The sequence below is a fragment of the Nannobrachium achirus genome (genome assembly GCF_963921795.1).
Source record: "Nannobrachium achirus genome assembly, chromosome: 3".
Taxonomy (NCBI): Eukaryota; Metazoa; Chordata; class Actinopteri; order Myctophiformes; family Myctophidae; genus Nannobrachium; species Nannobrachium achirus.
The window spans coordinates 11,885,541-11,898,045 of NC_137812.1; the positions used below are offsets into that span (position 1 = coordinate 11,885,541).

Below are 12,505 nucleotides of genomic sequence, written 5' to 3' on the forward strand. Positions count from 1 at the left end.
TAAAAAATAAAAAAATAAGAAGAACACTTGCTTCTATTTCGGCGTGCTGACTTTACTGTAAGAGAAAGACTGTAGTTTATATTGGAGTGGAATCCCCATCGATGATGTCATTGGTAGGCAGGTTTCTGAACTGTCCACAGCTCACCAAGTGAGTGGTCCACTCACAGAGTGAGTGGACAGAAATTGTGACATCTTATAATGAGCATTAGTTAGAACTTGGGGGAATTATTAGCACTTATGCACCAGAGGAGTTGTAAAAGTGAGACATCTAGTGGCTGAATGTTGTTTACTGCTCCTTAAAGGGGAAGACCACCCATTTTCAATATTTAACTGTGTTATCAATATACATTAGAGGAGTTGTGTGGAAATAGAAAAAAAGTCCCCCCCCCTTCTGTGTTGCCTAGAACTGGAGGATTGATTTTGGGGTTTGTATTGTAAAGTACAACTTGATGACATCACACACTGTACTTTACAATACAAACCCCAAAATCAATCCTCCAGTTCTAGGCAACACAGAAGGGGGGGAACATTTTTTCTATTTCCACACAACTCCTCTAAGTTATATTAATGACATATTTCAATATTGAAAATGGGTGGTCTTCCCCTTTAACTCTGAGAATGTACAAATGTAACCAAATGGACATGTAAGGGTCCATTTGCTAACTCTGGACCCACAAGGGTCCAGACTCCAGATAAATGGATGGATAAACTGACACTGAAGGATTGCAGACATACATGTATACAACAATTATATCATAGAAATTTCAATATTGTTGTTCTTCTCTTGTTTAGGCTTCGATGCCATAGGTAAGCTATTAACAAAAAAAGCTATCCAGCTTTCATGTATGTAGAGCTCTGCCTACCGATTTGTCTGGAGACATCTAAATTAAATGAATTGGCTAAAAGTGAGTGAATTCAAAAGATTTAAAAATGTCACAACCAGTGTCTAATTAACTCAGTCGGTGCCATATTTAAAGTGGGATGACCTCTTATATTGCCGGTTCGCCAACAAAGGGTTAAAAAAATAGTGTGCACGCTGGTGCACACATTCGTGCACAGATCATGCACTATGCATGTGCATGCTTTTCACAGCTTTCAAACTAACAAATCCGCTTGGAAATCCGTTCAGGCATTCAGGAGAAAGGAGCCCTTATGTTTTCTTCAAATGTAAACAAACATGGCTGCCATGTTTGAAAGATGGGGTTGGTATGGGGGTTAAACATGCAATTTCGCGATCGCGATCATGCCTAGTACACTGTTGGAGGTCCAAATTCTTTTTTTTTTTTTAATTTTTTTTTCAATTTTTTTTACAATTTTTTTTTTTTTTTTTTTTTTTTAAAGACGTTCAGAAGACGTCTGGCAGGGAGGTCCATAGTGAAAAAGACGTTTTAAAGACGTTTTTATTATAGAAACATCTTTTTTGGCAGGGTATGAGTTAAAGCTCAAAACAGCAGGCTGCTGCCTTTCTCTCTTTCCTCCCTCTTTTGCCCACGGCTGATTATGCCATACTCGTACAAACGGACATACTAGGTCAGATGTAGAAGCAGCTAGCGCCGCTTAAAAATCATAACTGCATTGCAGAAACTTTTTCCAAGTCTTTAAGGCATTGGGACGGTGACATGATTCGTTTTCAAATCATAGGCACCGTTTTGTGAGCAGCCATTCTCACTGCAACTACAATTATTTACAATTTAGATGTCACCAGATGTATCGGTAACGCAGACAGAATTGCAATTCTTGTTTTAATTTGCAATTCTTTCTGTTATTTCTTTCTAACAGGATCTCCAAACCTCAGACAAAAACCTCCTCCGAGAAGAGAAACTCACTTGGTAAGACACAGCAGACACAGACAAAATATGGTTTAGTGATGAATCCTAATTTTTCACAGTTTTGTGGGAGCCGCCTTTACCCCAAGGAATGTTTTTTCGTGCAAAACAAATGCTTGCAATGGATTCAGAATCATGAAAACCCGCTAGTTTGACCCCTCACATGCTACTTAAAGCATATTTATTTTGGTGTGTTTTTTCCTGTATAGTTAAGTTATTGGGACCCCAACTTTCAGCAGCTGTCACGGATTCTCTATAGGGAAACTGAATTTCAGTCTTTGTGAGATGTGTTACTAGACACCTTTACTAACACATTGATGAAGACATTTTTTGGTAAGGAATTTACTCCAGGACTTTTTAAGATAATCCCTTACTACTAACATTTTAGTCTAGTTGTTATTTGTCGACGAAAGAGTCAGTAGGCCTATATTCAGCCATAGTTTCAGTTATCATAGCTTTGTTTTTATTTCTCTTGGTGAGTAAAGGTGGTCGATGAACATTTTTCATAGTTTTAATCTATGAACTTAACGCTGAATCTCAAGCCCGTATCAGAGTGTACGGTGGAGACCTATCCACCGCAAATTTGAGGTGGAAAGCTTTCCACCTCAAGTCAGAAAATAAGTGCAGGCCATCATAGTCACGGCCCACAGTGAAGTCCTTCACCCTGTCTAGACCGGTTCAGGTCGACCAATCAGTGAACGGGGTGTAGAGCCTGTCTGTCTGATAATAAAAACAGAGAGATGTGTTGGGACTCACGGTGGAAAGCTCTCCACCGTGAGGAATGATGTAACGTTGTAGTTTCATGACTCAAAAAGACTCGAAAAGACTACACCGCGGTGTAAAGCCTTCCACCGCGGACCCGACTATGATATGGGCTTCAGTGGTTTGCAGTTGAAAACCACTTCTCCTCTTGATGCTGTTTTGACAGGGATTCCAGTTACCCAAGCCACCAGAGCCCCCTGCTGTGGAAGCAGAGTACTACACCATAGCAGAGTTCCAGTCCAACATCTCTGACGGCATCAGTTTCCGTGGAGGACAAAAGGCTGATGTAAGTAAGAGGCCAGGCCATACGTTCTGTACTGTTACCCTGTCAGGCCTCACTGAGGATGCATGCCAATGAGAGCTCTGCTCTCACCCAACGGATCATACACAACTGACGCAACATCAACCCTGACATTTCAGTTCCCATTCAGGCCTAGAATTATTGAATGCTTTAACCAGTGAAAAATAGCAGATATACAAGCTCACAGCGCGGCACCGAGTGCCGCGCTGCGAGCTTGTAGATCTGCTATTTTCTTTAAAGTCGTGAAAATTTGTGCAAATCTAATATATGTATTTTCAAAGCAAACGTTTGTAACTCAAATTTTGCTTCTGGGTGGTCCCTGGAACTAAATATTTTGAGATGGGGGTCCGTGGCCAAATAAATATCATTTTGGGGGTCCTTCGCATGAAAAGGTTTGAGAACCACTTACATAGTAGTCTCTCAAGAACAGACTAACTGAGCTCCAGTTAAATGAAAAGGACCTTTTCTTTGACGATGGCAGGCCAGATTGCTGAAGGATTCAAAAGACACTTATAGAATCGGGTCAAAATTCTAATTTTCACAATTTTTCAAAAATAGCAGATCTACAAGCTCACAGCGCGGCACTCGGTGCCGCGCTGTGAGCTTGTATATCTGCTATTTTTTTTTATATTTAAAGCATAAAACATTGCGTCATAATGTGTTCAGGCCTAAATGGGTTAAATGTGACCATGCCAACCAGAGCCTGGTTGAGTCATATCGTCGTTGTCGGGTGAAAACCTTGTATGTCCAAAACCGTTCGTTTTGCATTTATCATTTTAAAAAATGATTTAAACTGAAAACAGACGATCTACAAGCACACAACGCCTGTGTGCTTGTAGATCTGCTGTTTTCACTACTTTTGTGCAACGGCCTTGTATGATGAAGCAGGGCTTTACTTTATGAAAAAATTTACACATTTGAAACTTGGAGATATGAGGTTTCTGCCCGACAGTGACGATATGTAGATATTATGGATTAAAGTTCTTCGTCGCCACAGCTGATTTCTGTCGTTTTCATAAGATTAAAGAGTATTAGAATTGGTTAAACTAACAATAGAATACGCTACGTGTACAAGAAGCATCTTCCGTAAAACCGTAATGAGCTCAGATATTTCATAAAATCGAAAAGCATCAATCTACTGTTTCTTCAACTGGTTGGCTGTGTGTGTATAACAGCTAGAACTATAATACCTACCGTAAATGTCATAATTCTGCATATTGTGCTAACTGTTTAGGAAACACAGCACTAGTGTGGACGGAGGACTCCTTTCATGCAGTTTCACAAATCACAGATTTGCACTTGTCCTTTTTCCATTAATCCCTATAACATTGGGGCATTTTCAAAGTCTAACAGGGTTTAAGGCCCGTGGAACGTACTCAAATCTATGAGTTTTGCCATTGGGAACAGTATGTAAATCCAAGTAATGGACCTAAACAATACAATGTCACCTCAGCAAAGACATTCACATTCAAAGCAGCTGAGAGCTTTAATTAAAAAATAGCTTACCCACTCAGAAGCTGTTTTCTTTTTTTTTCCTTTTCCTTTCTTTTCCCGCTTTTCGAGTTGAGAAGTCCATTATGACATCAGTGAATTCCAGTTCCATTAACAAGTCACTTTATAAAGACATGCAAGTCAGATGAGTCAGTCTGTTTGGATGGTGGATCGAATTGATTTTTTTTAGAAAGCTTGTTTAGAAAACAAGCTCCCCAGATCCATTGGTCACTGGCTTCTTATTAATTCTTTCTTATTCTCACTCACACACACACACTTTAACAATTTAATCATGTCCACATAAAGTAGGGGTCTTCAACAGGGGGTCTGGGACCCCTAGTTGGTCCTTAGAGTTACTATAGGGGGTCCTCCAAATCTTTGTGTGATAGTAACTTGTTTTTTCCCCCTTTCTTATATTAACCACTTAAACCCTAGCGTCCATATTCTGAGAACTTTAGCCAAAAATAGCAGATCTACAAGCTCACGTGAGCTTGTAGATCGGCTATTTTCGGCAAAGAGCTTTGGAGGGGGAAAAGAGCAGACTAAGTACTTAGTGAATGAATTCAAAATACACTGTTGATCGTAATGTCAAACAATCAAACTATATCTATGAACAGATTGTGGGGGTCCCTGCTTCATCTCTCTGTCAACTAAGGGGTCCTGAAAATGTTGAAGACCCCTGACATAAAGGAGAGCATACTGTCACTCAGTACCTGGAGTATGCAGCATCTCCGCCATACTGTATGTGGCGGCTGCCGGTTATAGTGTTCAAATAGGTGGGCCGCGTGCATTTTCATGAGCATGTTTATTTATTCTAATAATCAATAGATTGTGTTCCACCTTGGACCAAGAGAACTAACGTAGTACTAGAACAGTGGTTCTCAAACCTTCAATTATGAGGCACTTATGGGGCATGCGGCAAAGGGGGCATTTGCATTTCTTTTACCATAGTAAAAACTGCATTCACGGTGTGGAGGGGACAGTTTTTACAGACGGATAAAAGGGCAGGGGCTCAAGCCCCCTTTGATGTCTATGTGTGCACGTGCCTGGCTCATATCACGTCCCTCTCGGCGCTCTTGCAGGTGATCGAGAAGAACTCGGGAGGCTGGTGGTACGTGCAGATCGGAGAGATGGAGGGCTGGGCTCCGTGCTCCTACATCGACAAGCGGAAGAAGCCCAACCTGAACCGCCGCACCAGCACACTCACCCGGCCCAAAGTCCCGCCCCCTGCCCCGCCTGTCAATGTCAAGAAGCAGGACTCTGAGGACGCTTCCTCCCCCAGCAACTCCGCCTCCAAGGCGACAGAGCCCAGCCCGAGGCTCCCCGTGTACGAGGAGCCGCTGTACGACATTCCCGCCGTCGGCTGCGAGGGCGAATCGGACACGGATTCCTTGAAAGACGAGCGCCCCCTCGACATGAAGCCCTGCAGCGCGCCGAGCGACAAGTATCGCACGACACCCCCGGCCTGTAAGGCCTCCCCGCCCCTCTGCAAGGCCTCCCCGCCGCTCTGCAAGGCCTCCCCGCCCCTCTGCAAGGCCTCCCCGCCAGTCTGCAAGGCCTCCCCCGTTTTGAGCCACAGAAGAACCTCGTTCAGGACTTCCCTGGAGGAGGTGGCGAAGGAGGAGTGCATCTACGAGAACGACGGCGGCTTCCGGCCCATCGGTGGCGACCACGAAGGGACCTTGGGGACCAAGAGCTCCGGCGGGCACAACTCCCCGCGGAGCTACCACTCGTCCACCGTCCCGCGCCGGCCCTCGGGCTCCTCGCCGCTGCCCGGGGCGAGGCCCATGAAGGCCATGACGCCGGAGCTGAACCGCCGGAGCCAGACGCTGGGCAGGCGCGTGGACACCAGGCCCCGGGAGGACGGCAGCCCGCGGGGGTCCTCCTCGGACGAGTCGAGCGGCCGAGGCTTCCGGAAGAGCCTGCATGGCTTCGGCCACGAAGCGGAGCAGAGGCTCGGCCCGAGCCCCTCCACCAAGTCCAAGCCTTCCGTCAGGCCCAAGCCTCTCCTGACCAAGTCGGAGCCCCAGAGTCCCGAGAGGATGGACATCAGCTCCCTGCGGCGCCAGCTGAGGCCCACCACCGGTCAGCTCCGGCACAGCCTCAAGCCCTCCTCCCGCGGCAGCGGGGAGGACTCCGAAACGGCCTCCGTCATCTCGTCGGAGGACTCGGTCTGCTCGCGGAGCACCTCGGACCTCTCCTCCGTCTACTCCAAGGGGAGCCGCGGCGGCGGCGGCGGCGACTCCTCCTCCGACCCGGAGGGTCCGAACCTCTACCGGACCATGGACGCCTACAAGAAGGTCCAGGAGTCTGAGTTGAGCTTCCCGGCTGGTGTGGAGGTGGAGGTCCTGGAGAAGCAGGAGAGTGGCTGGTGGTACGCCCGCTGGGGCTCCGAGGAGGGCTGGGCCCCGTCCTACTACCTGGAGAAAGCCCGGCACGCGGGCGACGCCGGCGGCTCGGAGTCGGACGGCGGCCACGGGAGCGGCGGCAGCAAATCCAACAGCCTGGAGAAGAACGAGCAGCGCGTCCTGGCCCTCAACAACATCAACCTGCAGGTAATTGCCGCACTATAAGACGCAACTTTTTCCCCATGTGTTGAACCCTATGGCCTATACAACAATGCGGCTAATCTATAGATTTTTACAGCTAACGGCCACCAGGGGCGCTCTAGCAAGAAGCAGGAAGGACACCTGCGGCTTATAGTCAAGTGCGGCCTGTATATGTACACATTTGTTTTTTTCGTTCTAAATGTAGCTGGTGCGGCTTATATTCAGGTGCGGCTTATATTCAGGTGCGGCTTATATTCAGGTGCGGCTTCTAGCCCAGCAATTACGGTACTGCAGGGCTGTCACGATTATGACATTTTACATGACGATTAATTGTCACTCAATAATTATTTTTGTCGTTGACAATTACATTTATGTTTGGCTTGTAGGCTTTGAAGTGGCACGTGGCTGATATGACACATAACCTAAATATACAAAGAAATGACTGACATATTTTGACAACTTTATACTTTAAAAAGAACATTGATAGTGGAAATAACCGATCAACAAGCTCACAACGTGTCGCATCGCGACGTGTTGTGAGCTTGTAGATCTGCAATGTGATATATATATGGACTTATCTTTTCAATAATTTTACAAATGTATTGTCAATTATTTCTGTGTTATTTGTCCGATCTGCCATGTGCAATCTTTTACCATTTTATTTGTATGCCAAAAACTCAATCATTAATCTGGACTAAATACAGAAATGAATGGTCAACTAAACGTTCTTGCCGGTGACAACCCTCCCCACAGGGTCTGAACCAGCAGCAGCAGCCCCCTGGTGGCCTGAGGCGGAACAACAACCCCACCCCTCCCATCCCGTCCAAGCCTCCCGGCGGCTTCGCCAAGCCCTCCTCGGGGATGGTCAACGGCGGCGTGCGCATGCGGAACGGCGTGCGGCAGGTGGCGGTGCGGCCGCAGTCCGTGTTCGTGACCACGACGCAGACGTCCAAGGACGGCCACCACCACCACTACACCACGGGCTCCCTGCGGCGCAACGAGTCCCTGGGCAGCAGCGACCACTACCGCTCGGGCTCGGCCACGCTGGGCGTCCGCCGCAACGCCTCCTTCAGCACGGTGCGCCCCCATGTGGTGGTGGAGAGTCAGCCCCGGTCCTCGGAGCGCACCGGCCTCGGCTCCTCCTCAAGGTTGGAATAGTTTTGGGTTCTTCATTATATATATATATATATATATATATATATATACAGTGATGTTAATAGGTTTTTAATGTAATGAGTCCCGGGACCCAAGAGGGGTCTTTCGGATGAGTCCCAGGGATATTTTATGGGTCCCACAAAAATTCAACGCGTCATGTCATTTTTGACAAAGTGCAGCATTTAACTTGAATTGGTTATTATATGGTTATGTTCATGTTACGTAGAAATGTGTATGAAAGAAATTAACCACAATTCCAAATCTTACAATTTGGAATTGTAAGATTATTTTATCGAAAAATAAAAACATATATTTTCTTTATTTTTCAAAAGTTTTTCCCCCAAAAAAGGTTTTAATCGTTCAAAACGTTATAAGCGTTAATGTTTTCCATATGTGAGAGGACCGTGTGTGTGTGTGTGTGTGTGTGTGTGTGTGTGTGTGTGTGTGTGTGTGTGTGTGTGTGTGTGTGTCGGAGACGAGTGCATGCCTGTGTTGTGCATTAACATGCATGCGGCGCTAGTCAGGTCCGCGGACTACTGATTGAGAAACACTGCTGGAACGGGCTGATGCGAGCGTCATAGCAGTGCGCGAATGCGCGTTGACTTGCCTGACTGTATCAACTCTATGGACTGGATGCTTTTGTTTACCTCCTACCTCCTGCCTCTGCATGCATGCTTGACACGAAAAGCTCGCTTGTTAATGGCAGCGTCGCCGTCGTGTGCGATGATCGCAAAATACACGTTAATGCGACACCACCGTGGACGCGGTCGGGGAGAGAGCGAGGCAGACACTGCTCCACATTTAATACACTAACACTAGCCTTAGCTACACTAGCCTGGGGTGCGCTAGCCTGAGCGCCCCCACTACGTTCCATGGACTCTGTAAAACTCCGCTTCTAGTCTCTAAAGAACAGACTCCATGCTAACGCAAGGAAGAGCAATTATTTATTATAAATATTATCAGGGCTTTGATGCAAGTTCTGATGGGTGCAGCTGCATAAAGTGTTGCTTGCTTGTTGTGTCGCTGCAGTGTAGAGACGTCATATTTCAGCGCTGTGCCTTGCACACGTTCTGTGGGGGAACCCTTTTCGGTGTATCACCAAACATGCTGTGCCACTATGGTCAGAGAGCGGCCCGGTGCTACGCTAAAACTCAGGCACCCATTGAATTCTGTGACCATCTACGGTCGCCCAAAATGGCATCGGTGGACGATAGAACGCACTGTCGTTAGTTCTATCGTCTGTTTTAAGACCTTCTACGCGGATTTCATTTGTGTTAACATAGCATTAAGTAGCATGCCTTCACCCATGAACAATGGTGGCGTCTGGACTTTTTAAAATATATTTTTTTCGCGACGTGGTAAATTATTTTAACGTGGATGCGTCCATGGGACCCAAGGACACTGACGTGAATGCGTCTTTAGGCAACGTGAATGCGTCAGAGACGCGTGACGCGCACATATTGACGTCACTGTATATATATATATATATATATATATATATATATATATATATATATATATATATATATATATTTTTTTTTAGTTAGTTTTAATTAGTTTTTTGATAGGGTTTGCTATTTTTTATTAGTTTTTATTTTTGTGACTAAATTTTTTACTAGTTTTAGTGTTAGTTTGCGTTTTTTTCATACTTTGGGTTATTTGTCAGGTGCGGGATTCAAAAAGCTCGGAGTAAGTGGACCTATTGTGTAATAAAAAATCAACACTTTTTTGTATTTTGTTCAGTTAACGAAAATGTTTCACAACGCCTCGCGACACGTTTTGAGCATGGACATTAGATTTGTGCACGTCATGGTGGGAGGGTGACAGTTAACATATGAATAGAGCTACGAAGTTTAACGTCATTTACACATCCTACCTGGTTCACCTTTCCCCCCCCCCATTCTGAATTTCCCATAGACTTTTTTCATATCGCGTCATATAAGACTTGTGGTTACCTGTATTTTACACCGGCAGAGAAGGTTGGAGACACTCGGCTGCACCTTGTGTCTCCCTACGCCTCTCAGCCGGTGTAAAATACCTGGTAACCACTTGCCTCTTGTGGCTTATTGCTTTAATAACCACCTCCTCCTCCTCGGTTGTTCGCCAGCAGCGGCGGCACCACAGTGGTCCAGGGCGTCCAGCGGAACGGCATCCCGGTGTCGGCGGTGCGCCCCAAGCCCATGGAGAAGGGCCAGCTGATCCACAACAACCTGCGCGGCGGCCGCGACCTCTACGTGTCCATCGCCGACTACCACGGCGACGAGGAGACCATGGGCTTCGCCGAGGGCACCTGCCTGGAGGTGCTGGAGAGGAACCCCAACGGCTGGTGGTACTGCCAGGTGCAGGACGCCCTGATGCCCCGCAAGGGCTGGGTCCCCTCCAACTACCTGGAGAGGAAGAAATAAAGGCCCGTCCGCACTCGTCTCCGAAACCGAAACTTTTCTTCGGAAAGGTCCGGTTGGACTATACACAAATGACGTCACTCGGAACTTCTGAAAAAGCATTACCCCGAATTAAGAGTTCAGAATGCTGCGCGTCGGAAAGTCGTAACTCTCTGACATAAAAAAGAAACCAAACTTTTTGTCGGAAAGGTCCGGTTTCAACTATACGAAATGACGTCACTCAGAACTTCTGAAAAAGCATTACCCCCCGAATTAAGAGTTCGGAATGCCGCACGTTGGAAAGTCGGAACTCTCCGACGAAAAGAAACCAAACTTTTTGTCGGAAAAGATCCGGTTCAACTATACGTAATGACGTCACTCTGATCTTCTGAAAAAGCATTACCTCCGAATTAAGAGTTTGGAAAGCTGCGCGTCGGAAAGTCGGAAACTCTCCGACGAAAAGTTCGGTTTCGGAGAGGGTATGGACTGGCCCCTCTTCCCTCTCCCCCCCCCCCCCCCCCCCCCTCCACCGATGATGCCCGCCGTGAACACTGGCGGCGTCTCTCCCTTGCGAATGTTACCCAAGCAATATGCTCCTCCTCCTCCCACCCAAATGTACATTTCTGAAAAGACAGTGTAAAATATGACGTTGTTTTAATTTGGAGAGAAAAAATAAGACACTTTTCATTTTTTTTGGTGCTGGTTTACTAAAAACTACCATAATTATGTGGAGGAGCGCGAACGGTTTTAAAAAATTATGTCGGAATGCAATGTCAAAGAGACTCGAGGAGGAAACGGGGCTTGGCCACCCCAGAGTACAAAGATATATCCAAGAGGACAAATCTTATCTATGAGATATGGAACGGGAACGATGCCCTTAAAAGGGTCCTTAAATCGGTTTAATGGAGACGTCAAGCAGGGTAATGGCTAGCCTTATTCCTGCCCCATCATTGACTTATACGATACCAAATAAGTGCCTTTGTATACAGTTACGATTGACCTGAACGGAAGGGTCCTGTAGATGTTTATGGCAGTGAATCAACCAAATCTAAAGAGTGCCATATAGGCCATAATAACACGAGAGCGTGAATACCAACCGCAAGTATTTTTATAACGGGGAGAGAGAGAGCTCTAGTTTTAGTGGTGCTAAACAAGCAAAGAGGTTTGATCTGGGAGGTGGAATCAAACGCCAAATATGGAGGGAAGAAATTCACCCTTTGTTAGCCTTCTGGTTGGTCCCTGACTGACCAACCAGCAGGCTCTATCTGCCTTGTCCCGCCCTGGTTCCGCCTTTTTTTATGTTGAATTTGCTAAAACATCGTTTTTGGAGAAATAAAAACATTTAAGAACATGCTGAGTCACTATACTGCCACTGAGCAGCTCCATTTCACTGAAACCAAGTTTGAAATGAGAATTGAACACACAGAATAACAATACGAAGCAACTGAATTAAAATGGTAGTGGATGGAGTGTCCCACCGAATGTCCCACCAAGACACAGCAACCAATGGGTGTGAAGAGGGGCCATACAACAGGCGGGACTTGACAAAGGGTGAATTGTAGATGTAAGTCGCTGTTTCTCAATGTAGGGTCCGGGGAACCAACCAGGGGTCCTCCTGAGGGTCTTACATACTGAGCAGGCACGTGCACACATAGACATCAAAGGGGGCTTGAGCCCCTGCCCTTTTATCCCTCTGTAAAAAGTTCCCTCTCCAGACCGAAAATAGCCGACCTCCAAGGCTATTTTCGATATTTTCACCAAAAGGCCCTTTTAGAAATTTCAGCCCCTGCCTCTCAAACATTCTCTACACGTCCCTGAGACTGGGAGTCTATAAACGGACAACTGGAACCAAATGGACCCTTATATATGGGTCTTATTTGGTTCCATTTGTCCACTCAAAGTGTTGTTTGGACTGCCAGCGGATCCCCTGGCCCTGCGTTGAGAGCCAGTGACATTAAAGTGACGGGAGGAGTCACACAATAAGTCACTCATTTTTATGCCACAGTCATCGTGCAACAAAGTACAACAAAAAGAAAAAAA

At 46.3% G+C, this 12,505-nt stretch overlaps 1 protein-coding gene across 1 annotated transcript in view; it reads left to right on the top strand.

Annotated features, from left to right (window-relative positions):
• sh3pxd2aa (SH3 and PX domains 2Aa) overlaps window positions 1–10,489 on the top strand; it is a gene marked incomplete at both ends in the record, with an annotated part of 311,051 nt that extends 300,562 nt beyond the window's left edge. The window contains 5 exons of the mRNA XM_080721366.1: window positions 1,780–1,829; window positions 2,755–2,874; window positions 5,463–6,935; window positions 7,683–8,086; window positions 10,192–10,489. Of these exons, the coding sequence (XP_080577492.1) occupies window positions 1,780–1,829; window positions 2,755–2,874; window positions 5,463–6,935; window positions 7,683–8,086; window positions 10,192–10,489 (2,345 nt within the window). The remainder of the gene's footprint in view (window positions 1–1,779; window positions 1,830–2,754; window positions 2,875–5,462; window positions 6,936–7,682; window positions 8,087–10,191) is intronic.
• Window positions 10,490–12,505: the final 2,016 nt, after the last annotated feature.